This window comes from Rhipicephalus sanguineus, chromosome 1, assembly GCF_013339695.2.
Source record: "Rhipicephalus sanguineus isolate Rsan-2018 chromosome 1, BIME_Rsan_1.4, whole genome shotgun sequence".
In the NCBI taxonomy this organism is placed as follows: Eukaryota; Metazoa; Arthropoda; class Arachnida; order Ixodida; family Ixodidae; genus Rhipicephalus; species Rhipicephalus sanguineus.
In genome coordinates this window covers 233,278,085-233,296,408 of record NC_051176.1, presented here as the reverse complement: position 1 = coordinate 233,296,408, position 18,324 = coordinate 233,278,085, and the positions used below count along the sequence as shown (strand labels likewise).

Genomic DNA, 18,324 nt, shown 5'->3' with positions numbered 1-18,324 from the left:
ACTATTTCTCTTCTAATACAGCTCTACCAATTTACGAAGGATGCTTACTGAAACCTAACATGTGAAATCAAAACAAGAAGCTACGTTTCTTACCTTTTATTTTTCACACTGCAGCCACAAGCAAACAAGAAACATGACTAAATAAACCAATGAAAGTACCTTTATCAGCTTCGCTTGTCTGTACTACTCAAAGGCTACCAGCTGGGCTCACTGTCCTGATGGGAGACGTAGGTAATCACAGGACAACCAGCAAGTAACAAGCTTGAATTCGAATAGAAACCAGTGGTCTTAACCAGCCTGGGCTGTATGTGCACTTCCATGTTGATAGGCAATCATGGCTGCGATGGTAAGCTCTACAATATTTCCTGGTAGACAATGTGTATGCATAAAGTACATAATCTACTTAATATGCACTGATGGGCTACTTGTTCAGCCATGGACAGTGACGAAGCAGTGCACAAGACACATTCACGCACACACAAAGAAGACGCAAACACAAGCGTTTGCACATCAGGCACTTGGGTTTGCGTCTTCTTTATGTGTATGCGAATGTGCCTTTTGTGCACTGCTTCAACACTTAACACACCTTGGATCGCTGTGACGCATCACATCCTGAGCAAAGCTAAAACTCTCTAATCCAGTCACTATTAAGTTAACCCTGGATCCATATTCTGCTGTGCAAAGATGTCCCCTGTGTCTAACTCCTACCTTCAGTACTGCTGCAGGTCATTTGTGAAACGGTATAATGATGTGTAATGCAGCCTTACCAATGGGCTTCAACAGAGAGGAGCAAGCAAAATGCTTCTCGGCATAGCCATAAAAAGCAGCCCATTACGGTGATGCATGCCTAGCATAGTGCTATGAGCAATCCATTATTGCAAGTGGATGCAATGGATTGTCCATTGTAGCATAACAAAACAATTCTAACAGAAGTATAATGTGCTGTATCCAAGCCCAGACACAGGCACAGAAACAGCTGTCCTTCCAGTAACGCTACAGGCATGCACCAGGTCAGTTGACACCCAAGTGGACCTGAAGTGCTAAAGATTTGCACCAACATTCCCATTCCACTGTGTGGCGTTGAATTGCAATTATAACCGCGAAACCTTAGCATTCTGAAGCACAAAATTCAAATGAATATTACCTTAGTTATTTGGAGCATGGTTATAGACGCAACGCACAGCTTCATTAAAAAGAAAAAACAAGGATACTGCATTTTTTTTGCTTATTGTACATTTCTTTTTTTCCTAAATACTGTGGCTGTAGAAAGCAGCATTAGGACGAGCTTTTCACTATGAACTAGGCGCACCCAGTAACAAGTTGTAGGCAAAACTTTATAAATTTATCCTATTCCCTATAACGACTTCTACTTCATGAGGTGGCCAAAAATGTCCACCACCTCAACACAACAAAATTGCAGACGTAAAGGAAAGGTTTGTTTTTAAAGATGGGGCTCATGTATGGCAAGATGGTAGTATGCCAGGCTAGATGGTGCAACATATTGTAAATTTTATGAGTGGACGAACAACAGGAACAGAAGGAAAGAAGTTGACAGGACATACGCTCTGTCCCACCAACTTCTTTCCTTCTGTCTATGCCGTTTGTCTGCTCATACAATTTACAATACTAATGTATAGCTCTTGGTTCCTTTGCTTCTAGCTGCACAACTGTGTAACGTCATTTTGAATGGCTGTCATTCAGGCAGCAAAAAGAGCATTCCTTCTCACAGGAAGGTGCTATCATCATCAACCAGTGCAAGTGTGTGTGTGTGTGTGTGTGTTTGTGTGTGTGTGTGGGGGGGGGGGGGGGAGACAAAAGTTGCACTGCACGAAGAAACCAATTTCTTGAGGAATCACACTTCAGTTTCTATGACTATCTAAAAGTGCAGCACTTCGCCTGTAAACCTTATAGACATGCTCTCACCACAAAGCAACTTAAAGACAACTTACGTGTTCCTCGCGTACTTCGAGATGCTGGACAAGGAAAGAAAAGTATGTCGTAAGAACAAGCATAAAAGGATGCTATTTTGCAGATATGCACAGAAATACACAAGTACTGTACGAAGGCACAATTTCTTTCAACATAAATGAAAAATAAAAGCAAGTACGACAATTACAGGTGTGCTGTAACATTTTTTAGGCAACTATATTTGCTTTTACATCTATTATGTGCACGTCACAAAAACAAATACCAAAATAAACTACAATTAACACGAGAATTCAAGTTATCAGTCAGAAAATTGTCTATATAATACAAGCATATTAGTTTTTTCTTATTTTGCAGCTCTATATGCCACGTTCAATAACACTGCCATGACATTGTAGCATGGTGCCAATAGCAGCAGGAAACTAATGAAAAAAGACAGCATGCCATGGTTGGGCATGCCCTACTCAACCTATCCATATTGTTCTAATGGCCTCTTCAATGAGGATGCCATACTGTTGGATTTTGGAAAGCATGCCATTTCTATGATTAAAACAGCATCGGCAAGGTGGCCTGCAGGCTCAACAAATGCGCGACATCTTGATATGTCGTTCCCATGGTTGCGACACAACCCCTACAGTGGTCTGACCTGACACTTAAAGGGGCCCTGCAACACTTTTTCAGCATGGTCAGAAAACGCTGCCGATCGGTAGTCGAGGCTCCTGAGAACACGCGAGCCAAACGTTATAGCGTAGCATGTGGCCTGGGATTTACAATAAATTCTCAAAGTTGGCTGAAAAGTGCTTCCTCTTCTCTAGACAAAAATGGTGCTTACGGCATCACTGTCACTGGGCATGCCGTTGGCTGATTTGAACACGGCGTGCTCGAGGCCGTCACTCGCCCATATACGTGACAACGCTGAAAGTATGCCGCATGTTCGGAGAGAGCGAGAGAGAAAAAGCGCTCAAGGTCACAAGGCCTTCTTCCCCCGCGCAATCCCTCCCTGCTTAGCTTCCAGCACTTTCGTCAACGAGAGAAAGCAATTACAGCGTGCAACAAATCTTTGCAATTCTAAAATTTTTGCAGTGGTCAATTCGTGAGGGAATAAGCTCCCTTAATGAAGCCATTCCACGGCTACTTGAAAAAGTGTTGCAGGGCCCCTTTAAGATAACTTTAAAATGTAATGTATTTTTTTTTTCTTTCATATTATTCAAGATATTGTGCGAGAGTAAATTACATTTCCAACCTATTATCAAAGTGCCACTCAGTGATGCCATGCGTCTTGCACAAAGCGCACACCATTCTCATTTTTCTTTAGAATTCCAATAAAAAGCCTATTAAGCTTCAATATAAAACATAAAGGTAACTTGTGGTACATATGAAACACCACAGTCGTGTGCACTTCTTCTGTCCCTTGTCCCTTTTTGTGAGCGCTGCACAGTCCTAATTATGAAACACTACATTGTCTAACTAGTGATACAGAGAAAAATAAACCAAGTACTATACAAAAATAGAAACTTACGTGTATTCTTTCTAGATGCTGAAAAAGAAAAAAGATAAACAAATAATTGAAGAGAGAGGCAGTGTTATACAGCATCTGCATTGCAGTTTTAAAGGGTTCTGCAACACCTTATAAGAGTTTATAAGTGTAGCGTAAATGAAGTACTTTCTACAAAACCTAAGTGCAGCTGCCACAGGCGACGTCCAACTCGTGACCTCGAGCTCAATAGTGCAACGCCACAGCCACTGGGCTATCATGGCCAGATGAGTCACCCATTTTCACTATGCATTATTACTGCAGTTGCACAATCGTAACACAAACATTTTTTTTTTACTAAATGTAGCCCTCAGATATGTGTGTGCGTTACAAGGCTCAAAAGTGAAATCCGCATCAAGTTATTATTTTTTTCAATTTTCCTAAGATTACCTGCGTGTTAAAATCAGGGTGCGCTAGAATGGTGCAAATACGCTAGTCGATCATGACATTTAAAGGAACGCGACCAATAGCTACACTGCATTTGTGGTTGACCTGGGACAAAAAGCAATGCTGTGATAACCAAAAAGCCACATGAGAAAAGAGAAACACTTTACAAACAGTGTAAGTACGCATTACACTCATAGTGAAGTGTAGAAATTCCTGAATTCTCATGGCGATTTCGCATTTTTTTTTTTTTTATTTCGGTGTTATAGTGGCACACAGGGAATGAGTATGCTGTTTTGGGCATGGACAACAAAAGTAGAGTAGGCTAGAATACAAAAACAAAACACTAACAGAAGGCCACTGTCGAGAAGCTTTTTATTAAAGGGATACTGAACAAAAATTTGAAAAAGCTACGAAAACACTTGCATTCGACTCGGACGACACGACTGTTCCTATAAACAGCGTTTATTTCACGTAATTTCGAGCAGTTGGCCGTATCTTTAGTGGATTGTGAGAGCGCGGCGGCTGCACGCCAGTGCGCTTGTCGACGGCCGTGACGTCGAATGCTCCAGCAAGAGGCGGGCAACCGGCACGCTCTCTCCTGCCCTGCCACTTCCCTTTCTCCACCTCTCCTATCAAGAACACCTTCCCGACCCTGAGAACACGTTTTGAGAGAGACGTGCGGCAGCGGGTGGCGGCTTGCGATGTCGATTGGTAAGCGATTTTGCAGCAAGCACGGTTGGCGAGTCAGTATCTGTCGAGTTTCGTGTCACTTCCTCTCTAGTTCGCGGCGCGGCCGCTAGACGCGCCAATTTGCGAAAAATGCATTAAATTCATTATTTTCTGTTAGTCTCTGGCTGAAATGAAGGTTGTTTCAACAAATTTCAGCAACCAATCTTTCAATTGGGCCATTTATCTCAACGGCGAAAATTTTGTTCAGTATCCCTTTAAGGAAGAGGATGACAGGGAGCAAGACTAGAAGCAATGCCACCAGATTTGGTCTGGAGAAATGGGATGAGTGACGAGAATTCCTTGAAGAAGACCACTCCTACATAACTAACAAGGCAAATGCTGAACAAGATAAATGAACTGGTTCTTTCTTTTCAGGAGAGTTGTGCTCTTGTGGTGCAGCACAGGAAAAAACAAGTCATATTCTACAGATTTTTGGCCACATCTAAGCTTGTGCCTAGAAACAAGTGAAAAGCAAAATCTTCAAAGAGATTTACGTGGTTATTTTACTATGATTGACTGCTCCCTTCAACCAGTTGGCACCTGCCAACAACAAACTATAGGTGTGCAGGTGTTCTGTTTTCATATGGTCATTTTACCGTGCAGCACTATATAGTAATATACAGCACACTTGGTGCCCTATTTTTCATCTGTAAATAAGTTGTTTAGTTTGCAACAAGTCATACAAAGAATTAAGTTTGTGAAGGAAGACATCACTATAGTTTGAAAAATAATGCAGTGGATATCTAGGAAAAATCTAATTAAAACACAATAGATAAAAAGCTTCAAAGAAATCATCACTGCCTCGCAAGTTTTGGCTAGAGATGAGGAATTACGGGCCACTATCTAAATGCTCCCGAACCGGAAAAACTTTTTATCAACTAAGAGAGCCTCTTTCTGGGAAATCCACATGGATTTCCTTTGCAGTTTTGAGCTAAAAATGAGTGGAATGAAATTTTTTTCCCTTTTACTGTCCAAAAATGTTGGCGCCTCTGGTTTGCAACCCATGCAGTCCAGGAACCAGCAGACTAACAAGGTGGCAACACTGTACAAGACCAGTAGTAGCGCCTTGTAAGACTCCTTATGCTATACCATTTCAGTGCCATACTGTACAGCTTAAAAAGCTATGCAATTGCATTTTCATTAGGATGTTGATGGAAGGAAACCTGAATTACAGCAGAATACTGTGCTATTTCAGGCTGGTTCCATTTTGCAAATGGAACCGATCCTTTTATCACAACTAGGGACAGTATTTTGTAGCGCTGCCTTTTCATGCTCTTGGCCAGTGGTCAAAGCAGTACACGTCATCAAGATCAGCCCGTTGCAAGTGGTGGATGATAAGACTAGCATAGAATCAGGCATAAAGCATTGCTATAAAATACCTGCCAATGTCTATTATGCATTTGGCCCAACTGAAACTTATAAATCAGATCCACATTATGATACTTAAAACTACAACTGTTGCATCTGTAGTTTTATAAAGTATCTAGACTGGAACTGGTAATGTACAAGTCCAAATAACAGTTTACAATTTGCACTTAGGAGGAAGACTCAATCCAAGCAGCATCCAGATTGCCAGTTGCAGAATTAACTATTTTTACCTTGCAGTATTTGTATTAAATAAAGTAAAAAAAAAATTACCTTTCCTTTTCAACTTTTAAATGGGCAGAGATTACTAGCCACACACGAATATGAAAATTCTGAAAAACATTATAAAAAATGTGCATCTTTGTTTCAAAGAACAGGAGCTCAAGAGGAAAGGTCTGCCAATATTATTTCATAACAAATGATTCATCTCAGGAAACCATTTATTAAAATACTGTCTACTTACGTGTGTTTCTGAGGCTTCTAGACGCTGAAAAAAATTAGAAAAAGAAAAGCAAGTTGCATGCCAATAAGCATTTACAATGCACTGTAAATATCGCTAAAGCCTGCTTTTCAATATACTAACCACTTGCCTTATTGAACGTCACACTACATGGAAACATTTTACGCTGCTTAGCCATTATGCACAGTTAAAGTATAAACATTACTAATAGACCTTAAAGTGTGTCCAAGCAACCTCTGACATTTTCAATATTTTAGGTATAGACACACAATGAGTACCAGATGCCATGACAATCAAATATGGTAAACAAGGCAATGCTATACACCACACAGAAGACCCAAAGTGAAAAGAAAGACAAGTCAGCCAAAGTCTACTCAAAAGAAAGCACAGTCTATCTACAGGGTACATGTACTTATTTGCACCAGAATAAGGGCATTAAAGACAATGGAATGTTGCATAACATTCTTGTATTATTTTCTTCATTATGCCATCAGGGGCACAACCTTGTACACATTTTAAAACAGAATATTCGTCCTTGCCTCGCGCGAGCGGCCAAGGCTGGCGCAAACATCACAAACGAGGGATGTACCTGTGACCAATCACGTGCAGCAAGGTTGGATGAACTTTCTATTATAGAGCGCATGCAAGATCGGGGGACAATTGTGACATGCTTGTCTGAATCCTCTTTCTTTTGTTCATGTCGATATTTTCATTCAATATTTTTTTTTATTTGCGTGAAGACATTGACAGTGTCTTCGTTTACTCGACTTTGGTTGATAAACCCTTTTTTCAACTCTACGATGCTCTGGAGGCATGAAAGAGCCAAATTTCAACCAAGTTGCTGGGTGGGCTAATGCCAGAGACAGTGGAGTCTATAGCTAAATATGGTTACTTACTCGCTCTGACATCCTGGACAATTTTTTCTACGAAGCGGGCAGATGGATACACAAGTACCAAACGTGAAGTCACCAATGAACACCTTGTCTTCAAAACACTTCATACCTCTCTGTGCTTTCCCGGTCCCTCCCTCATGCACAAAACAAGCAGGGTCAAGCACGTGACAAAATTTTAAAAATCGCTTCACGGGTTACAACCAGCGTCTTTTTTTTTTTATTATTGCGAAGCAATTCATAGCGAACCCAAGGCACTTTGAGTGTTTCTATCTTCGTATCTATCTATCCAGCCATCTACATCTGGGTGCTCTCGTGATCGCCTCCTTAACTTCGCGTAGACCAAAATTGGCATGGGAGTGTAAGAGAATTACAAATATGACTGTCTGGTCATGACATGAATAACGTGAAAATCCTGTTGCGTACATTGTCAAACCCTTTCCTCCAGACACATGTGGCACATACCCGTTTATCACAGGCCGCGGTATACGAGTACGTGCCACAGGTGATTGACAGTTTATATCTACCCAGGAACGGCGAGAACAGACTGGTCATTTAAATGTGAGAGCATTAAGGAAAACAGACATCGCAGCGATGAATGCAAAGAATAAATAAATCCGGCAGATCCAACACCTTGTGGGAATCGGTTTCATGCGAAGCAGTCAGCAAGTAGTTCTATGCTGCATTTTTTTTTTTTTTGCTTTCAGTCAAACGTTACGAGGTGGATCGGCGTGTTTCAGTAAGTGTACTAGTTGTGTGCACATTGTGGACTTACCAAGCACGTCGACAACACTGGCATTTAAAGGGTAACTTATGGTGTGATGTAACGTCAGCACTCACGGTAGAGCACATACATCAGTATTATTGAAACGAAGTGCTCTTTATGGTGAGATGACGTGAATATCGTACGTAACTTTCTTTATGTATTCATCCTGGGTCAAGCGATGCTCGAATATACCTTGCTGAATCATAGGAATACAAATGTAATGTTCATTAGACTGCTATAAAAGCGGAGCCACCACTGGAACCGCAGACATTAACCTGACATGACGCCTGCATTGTAGGAGCACATATGTAGCGCTTATTCCTTTGGTATATAATTAGATAGCCAGTGCCACAACCACAATTGACGTTGCACCGACATTACGCTTGCATAGGGTGCTTTTCCAAAGCGGTTTCCAGACCTGACATGGCTTAGTGGTAGAATACCTGATTGCCACGCAGAATGCTTGGGTTCGATTCCTGCTGAGATCATGATTTTTATTCTTTGCATTCGTCGGGTCAACGCTGCAGGTGTCGGTATTTACTAATGTCTGTTGTCGCCGTTCTTTGCCGATAGAAATTTTCAAACACCTGTGGCGCATGCCCGTATGCCATGGCCCGTGGTAAACGGGTATGTGCCACACGTGTCTGGAGGATATTGTTTGACGACGTACGCGACACGATTTTCACGTTAGTCATGTCACGACCAGAGAGTCTAACTCGTCGAGTCCTCTTACCCTCCCACGCTAATTCTGGTCAACACCAAGTTAAGGAGGCGATCACGAGAGCACCCAGACGTAGGCGGCTAGATAGATAGATAGATAGATACGTAGATAGAAATGCTCAAAGTGCCAAAGGGTCGCTAAGAAATGCTTCGCATTTAATAATTAGGATCCCAGCAAGAATCGGACCCAAGCATTCTACCACAGAGCCACGCCAGGTCTAAATACTGCTTTGGAAAAAGACCCTATGCAGGCGCAATGTCAGTGCAACGTCAACTGTGGTTGCTGTGCTCGCTATCTAATTATATAACAAAGCAATAAGCACTAAATATGTACTGCTGGATACAGGTCTCATTTCAGGTCAACGTCAATTGTGGTTCCAGTCTTGGCTCTGCTTTTATAGGAGTCTAATAAACATTACATTCGTATTTCTATGATTCAGCAAGCTATATTCACGCGTTGCTCGACCCTGGAGGAATACACTAACGAAAGTTACGTATGATATTCACATCATCGCACCTAAAGTGCACTTCGTTTCGATAATGCTGGTGTCTGTGCTCTAACATGAGTGCTGACGTTACTTCAGATCATAAGTTACCCTTTCATCGCCAGTGCAGTCGACAAGCCTGGTAAGCCCACGATGTGCACACAACTACTCCATTTACAAAAACACGTTAATCCACCTTGTAATGCTTGGCTCAAAGCCCACAGACGTGGGATTTGCGGAGTTTTTATTTTTTCATAATGTTATAGTGCAAAGTGAATTTTCTTCGATTCCGTTTGAAGGCAGTAATAGAGAGAATAATGTTGCCAATTTAAATAGTCGTACTTGTGATCGTTGTGCGATAAAAGGCACGTGCAAGTTTCAAGAATGGGTAAAAACACGGGTAAAGGAACAGCACAGGTGCCGCGGATAAAAAACGCCGCAGTAAACTAAACTGCAGTAATTAAACTGCAGTAATTAAACGCAGTAAATTAAAGTCGCCGCGCAACATTTCGCATAGACATACACGGTGGTTTTTAAGAGATAGAAGTTCAATACACGGTGACCCATTTGTTCTACTTCTGAACGCGACCTTCAGATTCCAGGCATGTGGTGACGTCAAACAATCGCAACACTTCATTCGCAACTCCATAAGGGACACACAATTCGCATCGCAAGAAGCATGTGCATAATCTAATAAGTTGTGCACTTTAATGTAGAGTTGCAGGCATCGACCAACATACGTGTCCGCGGCTCTCGGCTCGCACTTCTCGTGTTCCTCCTGGGTGTGCCTCCAGGCGACGACATCCTTTCCTTAAGTCACTGAAAACTTTAAAAAAATATATATATATATATATATACATATAAATGTATATGTGTACATATGCGGATACTATGAGCGCGACAAAGTGGTTCTCTTAAAAAGATGCGTGCTTCGAGGCTTTGTTGTTCACTACGATCGTGCCCGCACTGTGAAGCCCATGCACGACCTTTTAAAAGCATTACTTAGGAATCTGAAAAGCACTCAAGTTCATTGTGAAAGCGTTTATAATCAAGTTAAGGCAGTAGAGCTATATCTGATTGTAAGCTTACCAGAACTTCTCGCAACCACACACAGCAGACCACCGGCGCGCACTCAACAGCGCAAAATTTTGGCGCGAAATTGTCGGAGCTAAAGTAAAAAAAGAGACAAGAAACGAGTCACGTGATATCAAACCACACCAACGCCTGCGCTTAACGCTTCTCTCCACTGACGGTGGAAAGAGCGGAAAGAAAGCTTTTTTTTTTCTTCCCGGAGTTATCCACGCTCCGCTTCTTGATAACGCTACCTTTACATAGCCTCCGAGAGTATCAACGACAACACACACACACACACACGCGCGCACGCACGCACACACAAATGTTAGTAGCGGTTACAGTCGGTTACAGTAGTAGCGGTGTACACGTTCAAATTTATGCTTTCATACAAAAAAAGCAAAAAAATAACGCTGTTGTAGTTTCTTACAAGAAGGACCTGCTGCCATAGATGTATAATTACGGTATAATTGTAGGCACGACCATCAGTGGGCACGACTGTAGGCGGGCGGAAACATTTATTTGATTTATTTAGAGCCGAGAAACCATGAGAGAAACTGAAATGTTAGGTGGCGCTTATCACCATCCTGTTGCCTCAAAGCGAACTGCAAATATGGCTGCAAAGTGAGCGTTTGCTAAAGTTGCTAAAGTGTGTCATGGGACTCGTGCAAGAATCTGGCGTCACGATTTGTGGTTGTGTGGTTGTGTGGTTTGTGGGCATAGGTGTCTTGTGAGGTTAGTCAAGATGGGTGGGGGAAAGTTGCTGCTGTATTCGGATGTTAACTAAGGTTAAAGGATAGCAGAATTAAAAGAACAAAAGATGCTGCTCCGCCGTAAAATTCCATCGGAGAGCGATGCAAGAGCACAGGCTAGTGCTAATGGTGACGCAGCACAAGAGAAGTCGGAGAGCGAACTAGAAGACTGTCAACGTCTCTGTGCTTCTGGGGTATCATCAAAGCCCAAGATGAAGACAAACTTTTTTAAATCGCTGCGTGAACACTGGCGGAAGCGAAAAACGAAACTTGCAGTGCAGAATGGTGTCGAAGTATCCTCGGGGCCTCCAGAGCCAAGCAGTCGAAAAGATGTGACCGTCTACTGCCCAGGGTCGTCGTCGTTAACTGCGTCTAACTCGCACGAAGATTCACCTAATGACGCCAATGACAATTATGTCCGTGCCGGTGTTGGTTCGAATGGCGAACGTGTGTGCAGTGATGCTGACGGCGAGACTGAAAATCATAATCTGCCCTCATCCTCGTCGTTCGCGGTCCCTTCTGTGCCTGTCACTCAGCCAGGGTCTTCTGTCATGAGTGTTACAGAACATTTCACGCACAGCCAGACGAATTCAGAACAGCGCGGAACGTCGTGCAGCATTGATGAAGTGTCGGGGAGACGGCATCCAGCAACAAGTAATCGGTGCTTGTCTCAACCGGTCACTATTCATGAACACAACTGCACGGGTTCGGCGTGTGGAGAACACTGGAAGATGACTGACCCGCAAGGAGGCACCACGCAGTCGGCGGGCGTTGTTGGAGACGGATTGTGCAGCGAAACCTCCGCAGTTTCGCCAGTCGCGGAAGGACCCCAGGTTCCTTGTCGGCAGCCCCTGCGCGACGCCACCCCGTCAGTGTTTGTCTCGGTGTTCCCGGGACCGGACAGTCGTGAAGACCCAAGGATCAGTAGTCTCAGCGAAGAATTGTTCAAGTTATCTAAGCACGGTTGGTACTGGGGGCCGATCACGCGGGGCGAAGCCGAAGAGAAGCTCGCTGACCAGCCTGACGGCGCTTTCCTCGTACGAGACAGCTCTGACGACAGATACCTGCTGAGTCTTACGTTCAAATCATACGGCAAGACGCTGCATACGAGAATCGAGCACTGTAATGGCCTATTCAGCTTTTACGCTCAATCTGGACCTGAGGGCCGTGCCTGCATTGTTGATCTTATTCAAGAGTCCATGAACTATTCTCAGTCAGGTGTGTTTTGCTATTCACGGGGTCGGAGCCCTGGTGTCCCCTCTTTCCCAGTGCGCCTCATTAAGCCTGTGTCACGACTTACTCATGTGCGGTCCTTGCAATACCTTTGTCGCTTTGTGATCCGGCAGTATACACGGTTTGACCACATTCAAAGACTTCCACTACCGTCCCGTATTAAGGGATACCTCGAAGAGGGTCACTATTGAAAGCTACAAGTTCAGTCTACAGCTCCAGAAGCCCCAGCGTTGTGGCATCTCTACCACCAATACTGTTATGCAGTAAAAGAGGCCCATACTGTTGGCCACAAAAGTTTGCAGAATCTACAGTGTGTGGCGGAGCGACGGGAAACTGCATTGCTGTACTACCTATCGTCACATGGCACGGTGTTGAGGCTATCGGCCGTGGCCTCTGCGATTAGTTTCGGCAGCGGTGCGTTGGCGGAGCTCATCGCGGAGGCCATGGTCGATAGACTCAACACCGCGGCATGTGACTGTAGGTGGTGTAGCATTGCAATTTTCCGCCACACGCTGCAGATCCCTCAATCTTTTGAGGCTGACAGTACATGGCCCGAGCTTGTTTTAGTGCACCATGTCATGGCATGATGATTTCACCATATTGTAAAGGTGCGGTAGCTAATGAGCAGTTATTGCGTATCAACATGCGTCCACTTCCAGCACACTGCCTAGGGTGGTGTTTGTTACTCTAGACATTTTGTATACAGAATATGAGGGAATTGCCCAAATAGTGAAAGTTTTATATTGTGCTCAACATGGTTTCTTGAGTCTCAAGGTTTAGTAGAGCTAGAGTTAACATTGACATATCAGCAACATTCTTTAGAGGCTGCATATGCCCCTTTTGTGTGTAAATTGCCTTGTACATGCATATTTTTATTAGTTCAAATGGCAGTGATTCTCTGCTCAAAGGATGCGTTACTGCAGGATCTTTGAATGGTCATGTGTCTGAGTGCATAAATTTACGTACATGCAGTCTTACTGGAAAAGTTATTGCACAAACATTGCAGGCTCCTGGTAATGCAAACATAACATTATTTTCCTAAAATTATTGATACATCTGCACTTTCTGTTAAAAGTGTGTGTTCATATGTGGCTGTTTTTTTTTTCTCCCTCTTTCGTACACATTTGCATTGCGACGAGAGAATGCAACCTTTGTACAGCTCTACATGGATATAAAAGGCATATGCTGTTCCTAGTGTTTTTGAGCAGATGCTACTTGCAGGAATTCGGGAATTTTGGAATACTGATAACTTACTTTGCCGCAAAGTCTAATGCTATGAACAAGATTGTGTCTTAATTGTCCAAAAATCATTAGACGCTTCTAGAGCATTATGCATCACAGTAGTGTGGGGAAGCATTTTTTTTCTTTTTTATTTTGTTTCTTCACTGCATTAGCGTCATCAACAGTGTCATAAACATGTTTATGTGTTAAAATGTTGCTTTTCTTTGAAGTTGTGGTATGTCATTACTGAACAGGTCTTGCAGAACTGTTAAAGGTTTTCTCTACTTTGAGCACACACCTGTTAACATTGTCACTGTGCCATAAAAATATTTCCCTTGGGGTGTATCGCATGAATGTGGTTTTGGGTTTAGGTCGAAATTAGCAATATTGCCACTGTTATTCAACTGTTCAACAAAAATATATTTATCGTTATGTGTATATGTATAGTCTTGATGGCCTTTAAAGGCAAGACATTTGTTTGAAATTACATGTTTTCTAACTGAATTTACTAAAATTGTGTGTTGCTATGGAGAGAAACAGTGCCTTGTGTTTATGGCCATTGGTGTTTGTAAGCTAACATGGTGTATCCGTTCTTGTGTGTGTGTGCTTTTTTTTTAATGGCACTGCACATGGCCACTATGATGTGTGCACTTGTCTGCTGTTTGGTTGCTTTAATTAGTTGTATTGTGTTAGCTTATTTGTATGTAAATGCAGCTTCAAGTATTGTTAGTGGCATTTTCCTTTCTGATATCTGGACCTTGTGCGAGCGCATCCGTGTGTGCTGCATCAGTAACACCAATGCAACTAACCTAAAAACATCTGTAGGTGGGCAGGAACAGCTTATGACATTTGTCAGGCAAGCGTTTCCCAGCTACATTATCAGTTAAAAGGGAAAGTCGTGAGAAATCTAAACAAAAATACAAGAGGCATTGAGAAGAAACCTGATGGAATATTTTAGTTATGGTTAAAAGCAAGCAAGGAAGTGGAGTTAGGTAGGTCATGTGATGATGGAAGAGGTAATTGGTTGTCTCTTAGGGCAACAATGGGTGCTAAGGGAGGGCTAGGGGAAGGGAATTGGGGTAGAGGATAGAGCTGTGATGTCCTTGACGGAATGCTTAAGCTACTAAGTATCAGTATAGGGTGGGTTTTGTTTGCATTTGACAGGTGTAATTGGAGGCTGCTGGGGTGAGCAAAGTCTCCTCAGAGTCCAATGCAGGGCATGAAAGGACTCGTGAGAGGGCTTCATGTTACCCGAAATTAATCACCAATCCCAATAACTTTGTGCTTCGTTGAAGGTACGAAGTGCATATTTTCGTAGCTTGTTATCCGCAAGAAAGCTGAGAATGACCCAACAATTGTACCGTTTCAGGGGCCATTAGGTTCGTGGTGGCACCTGCCAGGGAATTCTGTGCCTCGTGCATTCTAGGCTAGTGATCTGCCATAGGTCATCATTGTGGTCGAAGCATATGCCATCAATGCAAATATGGTTTAATGATGATAGGAACTCATCTTCCTAGTTAATTTTTTATAGACCAAACACTCATTCATAATCCAAACAACAATTCATCCACTTGCAAACAAAGGTGTCTTGCTGTGTACATTTGCATTTCTCTCTGCTGATTTATCCCTTCCTAAGTTTGTGATATCCAGTGTACCTTACAATTTTCTCAATACTACCCAGCATTTTGCCATAGCATTCACCTTGGTAGGTCTACTATAGTTTGGCCCTGGCCAATGTGAGAAGTTATGTTTGCATATGATACAGGTTTCATTAGGTGTACATGCACTGTTCTCTTCTTTTGTTTCATATGGCAAAGAACTCTTTCACCAAATGAGACAAGCATCATATTATAATGACTGTATGCCTAATTATGTTACATTAGCTACAAGTCTTTGAACAGGCTAAGTGTTTGAGCTACATGTTTAACTTGGAAAGGTTCGATGAGTTTGTGGCTTCAGATGCAAAAATGTTTCTTGCTCATCTTTTCTTTTTTTTAATGGCTGCTGAATTACCAATTATCATAAGGCCTTAGTCTTTGAAGTGCAACAAACCATTAAATATATGTTTTAAAGTGACAATATTGACCACAAGTAGTGTAGGGTGGTGAGCGACTCTTTAACGCGTGATGGAAATTTAGTGTTGGTTGTGCGGTATGATGGACTGCTGATTTACATTTCAGTCAGCTGTGCGCAGTGGTTGCATACCACGCCCTGACTCTGTTAAAAGGCGGGCATACGCTATCACATTGGGAGTTGTTTTTTTTCCTTCACTGTAGGCTTCCCTACAGTGAATAAGTCTGGTTGTCTGTTGTTGCTTCTTTTGAAACATGTACCACGCCCATCGCATTCTGACCCATTGAGTGCCTGAGAGTGAGAATCTCGTGGTGTGGCCAAATGGCCTGCAAACACAACACGACTTATCGACTTGACATCATTGGTTTGTGATACCATGTGACCACCGCCACCAGTTTTTATGATGCAATGAGAAACCTGCTCTCCTTTATGGGTTCATCTTGAACTAGTTGCTTTAAAGGATGATACAACTAGTGAACTATTGAAGGCAACTACATAAGAAAGCTAAACAAGCAACAAAATTATGCGCCAACACTGCTTCATTTGAAACTAAATTAATACATGCCGAGTGCCTGCAAAGTTGCAGCAGATGCACTGTTCCGCGCACCAGTATTTAGCCTGGTCAAGCAACCATTAGGCTTTACACTATCAGGCATAATTGATTGAAGAAATTCACAGCAAACATTTGACCACCTGAAGTTTCAAAACTTCAAAATATTTGCAAAATACACGGAACATGCATACCTTTAAAAGCTCCCTATTCATACCGCTTTTAGTATCCTCCCGGCTATTCTGCATTATGTGTGAATGGAAAGCAATCAATACCACCAATCCTGTGTTCGGAGTTGCAAGACATGACTAAGAGCACAACACTGTAGAATGGTTGGTTTGACATTTTCTCTAATTTAAAGTGTGGTTGCATTGAAAATTGGCTAAGATCAAATAGTTACTGCACAAATGGTATAAAACCTCTGGAAAAATTGTGTTTGATGTATTAAATTCACAACATTTGGCCTACTGAACATTTTGTGGTGCTGCATGTTGAATTAACAGTTATTTTGCAGTTCCCAACATCATGCACTCAAAAATTTCAGTGCCCAAGAATTTCATTGCACTGGGTTGGGTCTTGTGTTATGTTATCCCATGTTTAGTAAAAGCAACTGTATTGCTATGCTGCACATGAACCAGGGTGCGGAAACAGTGCTCTTGTGTTGATGGTCCTGAACTATTTAGTGTGCAATCTTGTCTGCTGCATTGTGATAACAATAGTCAGTGTTCAAACTGTATATGACGTGTATTTTTAAATGTTGGACGTGATGAATACCATCTCTCAAAGACATATCTAGGTTCTTGTTGCTGTTATGCATTACTTGGCCCAAACTTCTTGTGTGTCAAGAAAAAGAGCAAACTTTATTTTTTTTGTAGATGCATGAAGCTTATCTCTAGATGTGAATGTTGCATGCATGTGTGCATACCATGGCATGCTAACATGAAACTGTTTCTCATTAAAAATGGGCTCATTTTGACTTTGCCATATTGTTTAACAATGCATTGTTACTGTAAGTATAAGACATTGCTAAAACATCAGCTTATAGATGTTTTTTATGGCCTTTGTAACTGCCAGTGCAGTGAATTGCACATTTCTCTCTCTCCTTAGGTAATCATGGCTATTGTCTCATTGACATTGTAGCTGTGAAGAACTGGTCTTTCGTAGTGTTTTTGTTGCAATACTAAGAACATCAAGGTTATTGCAATAAAGGTTTGGGACACAAGGTAACTTTTCATTGCCATTCATTTTTACAAGTGGTGTAAGCACATATTTGTCTTTGATTATATGATGACCAACACATAGTGAAACCACAATAGGTCATGAAACAATCTTCAGTATATATCTGCACAATGGTCCACATCATGTGCGATATAAATTCGTACTCATTGTGAGAAACACTGTGCAACTATTGAAAAAAAAAAGGTATTCTGTAGCAATGTCTTCATTTTAACATTTTTTAACAATTGATTGGACGTGTTAGGGCATATGTACAGTGCACCACAAATGATGCGATTATTATCATTGGCTAATGCAGACCATCTAGCACGTTACTAATGAAACTAGAACTTTATTTAAACATTCAGGAACAAGGACATGTTGCATCTTCAAAAATGAAAACCTCACGACTTTTCAATTTGAACCTTGCAGCTCGATTTTGACAACATGCAGACGATACTTGTGTGACTGTCTTCCAAAATTACTGCCTGTCGTAGTAGGTTAACAGGTAAAGTTGCACTACTAAGCTTGAGCTTGTAGGTTGGATTCCTGGCCATGGTGGCCACATTTCAATGGGGCAGAATTCAAGAACACCTGTTTGCTTAGACTTAGGTGTGCATTGAAGAACACCATCAGGTCAAAATTAATCTGGAGTCCCCGTCTATGATGTGCCTCACAATCATGTCGTGGTTTTGGCACGTAAAGCCCCAGAAATTATTCTAGAATCACTGACTCATTAAATTAACTATCATTTCAAAACTTAGTGCACATTTTGAAATTTGAGGGCTGGTTGATTATTCACTATTGAAATAGCACATAGTATCTTGAATAAAAGTTCGTCTTTTAATACATTAAACATAAGATGCACACAACAGATTCAACGAATTCACTGTTGTATAGGTTCCACTCCCAATGCACAAGCCTTTTAACCTGACTTGTCTTATTTC

At 42.0% G+C, this 18,324-nt stretch overlaps 2 protein-coding genes across 2 annotated transcripts in view; one reads left to right on the top strand and one right to left on the bottom strand.

The window, feature by feature from the left end:
• The window catches only part of LOC119374662 (DNA replication licensing factor mcm4-A), an 88,447-nt gene extending 77,992 nt beyond the window's left edge, over positions 1 to 10,455 (bottom strand). Inside the window, exons 1-5 of the mRNA XM_037644827.2 lie at positions 10,352 to 10,455; positions 10,003 to 10,088; positions 6,405 to 6,428; positions 3,446 to 3,463; positions 1,950 to 1,973 (exon numbers count right to left, since the gene is read on the bottom strand). Coding sequence (XP_037500755.1) covers positions 1,950 to 1,973; positions 3,446 to 3,463; positions 6,405 to 6,428; positions 10,003 to 10,066 — 130 coding nt within the window. The 5' untranslated portion in view covers positions 10,067 to 10,088; positions 10,352 to 10,455. The remainder of the gene's footprint in view (positions 1 to 1,949; positions 1,974 to 3,445; positions 3,464 to 6,404; positions 6,429 to 10,002; positions 10,089 to 10,351) is intronic.
• Positions 10,456 to 10,979: 524 nt separating this feature from the next.
• On the top strand, positions 10,980 to 17,389 carry LOC119374649 (uncharacterized). The gene has a single exon (XM_037644822.2). It carries the CDS (start codon positions 11,154 to 11,156, stop codon positions 12,507 to 12,509), a length of 1,356 nt encoding a protein of 451 aa, XP_037500750.1. The 5' UTR covers positions 10,980 to 11,153; the 3' UTR covers positions 12,510 to 17,389.
• The last annotated feature ends 935 nt before the right edge of the window (positions 17,390 to 18,324 follow it).

Coding starts and splice junctions, on each gene's coding strand:
- LOC119374649 (XM_037644822.2), top strand. CDS start 11,154: ATGCTGCTCCGCCGTAAAATTCCATCGGAGAGCGATGCAAGAGCACAG.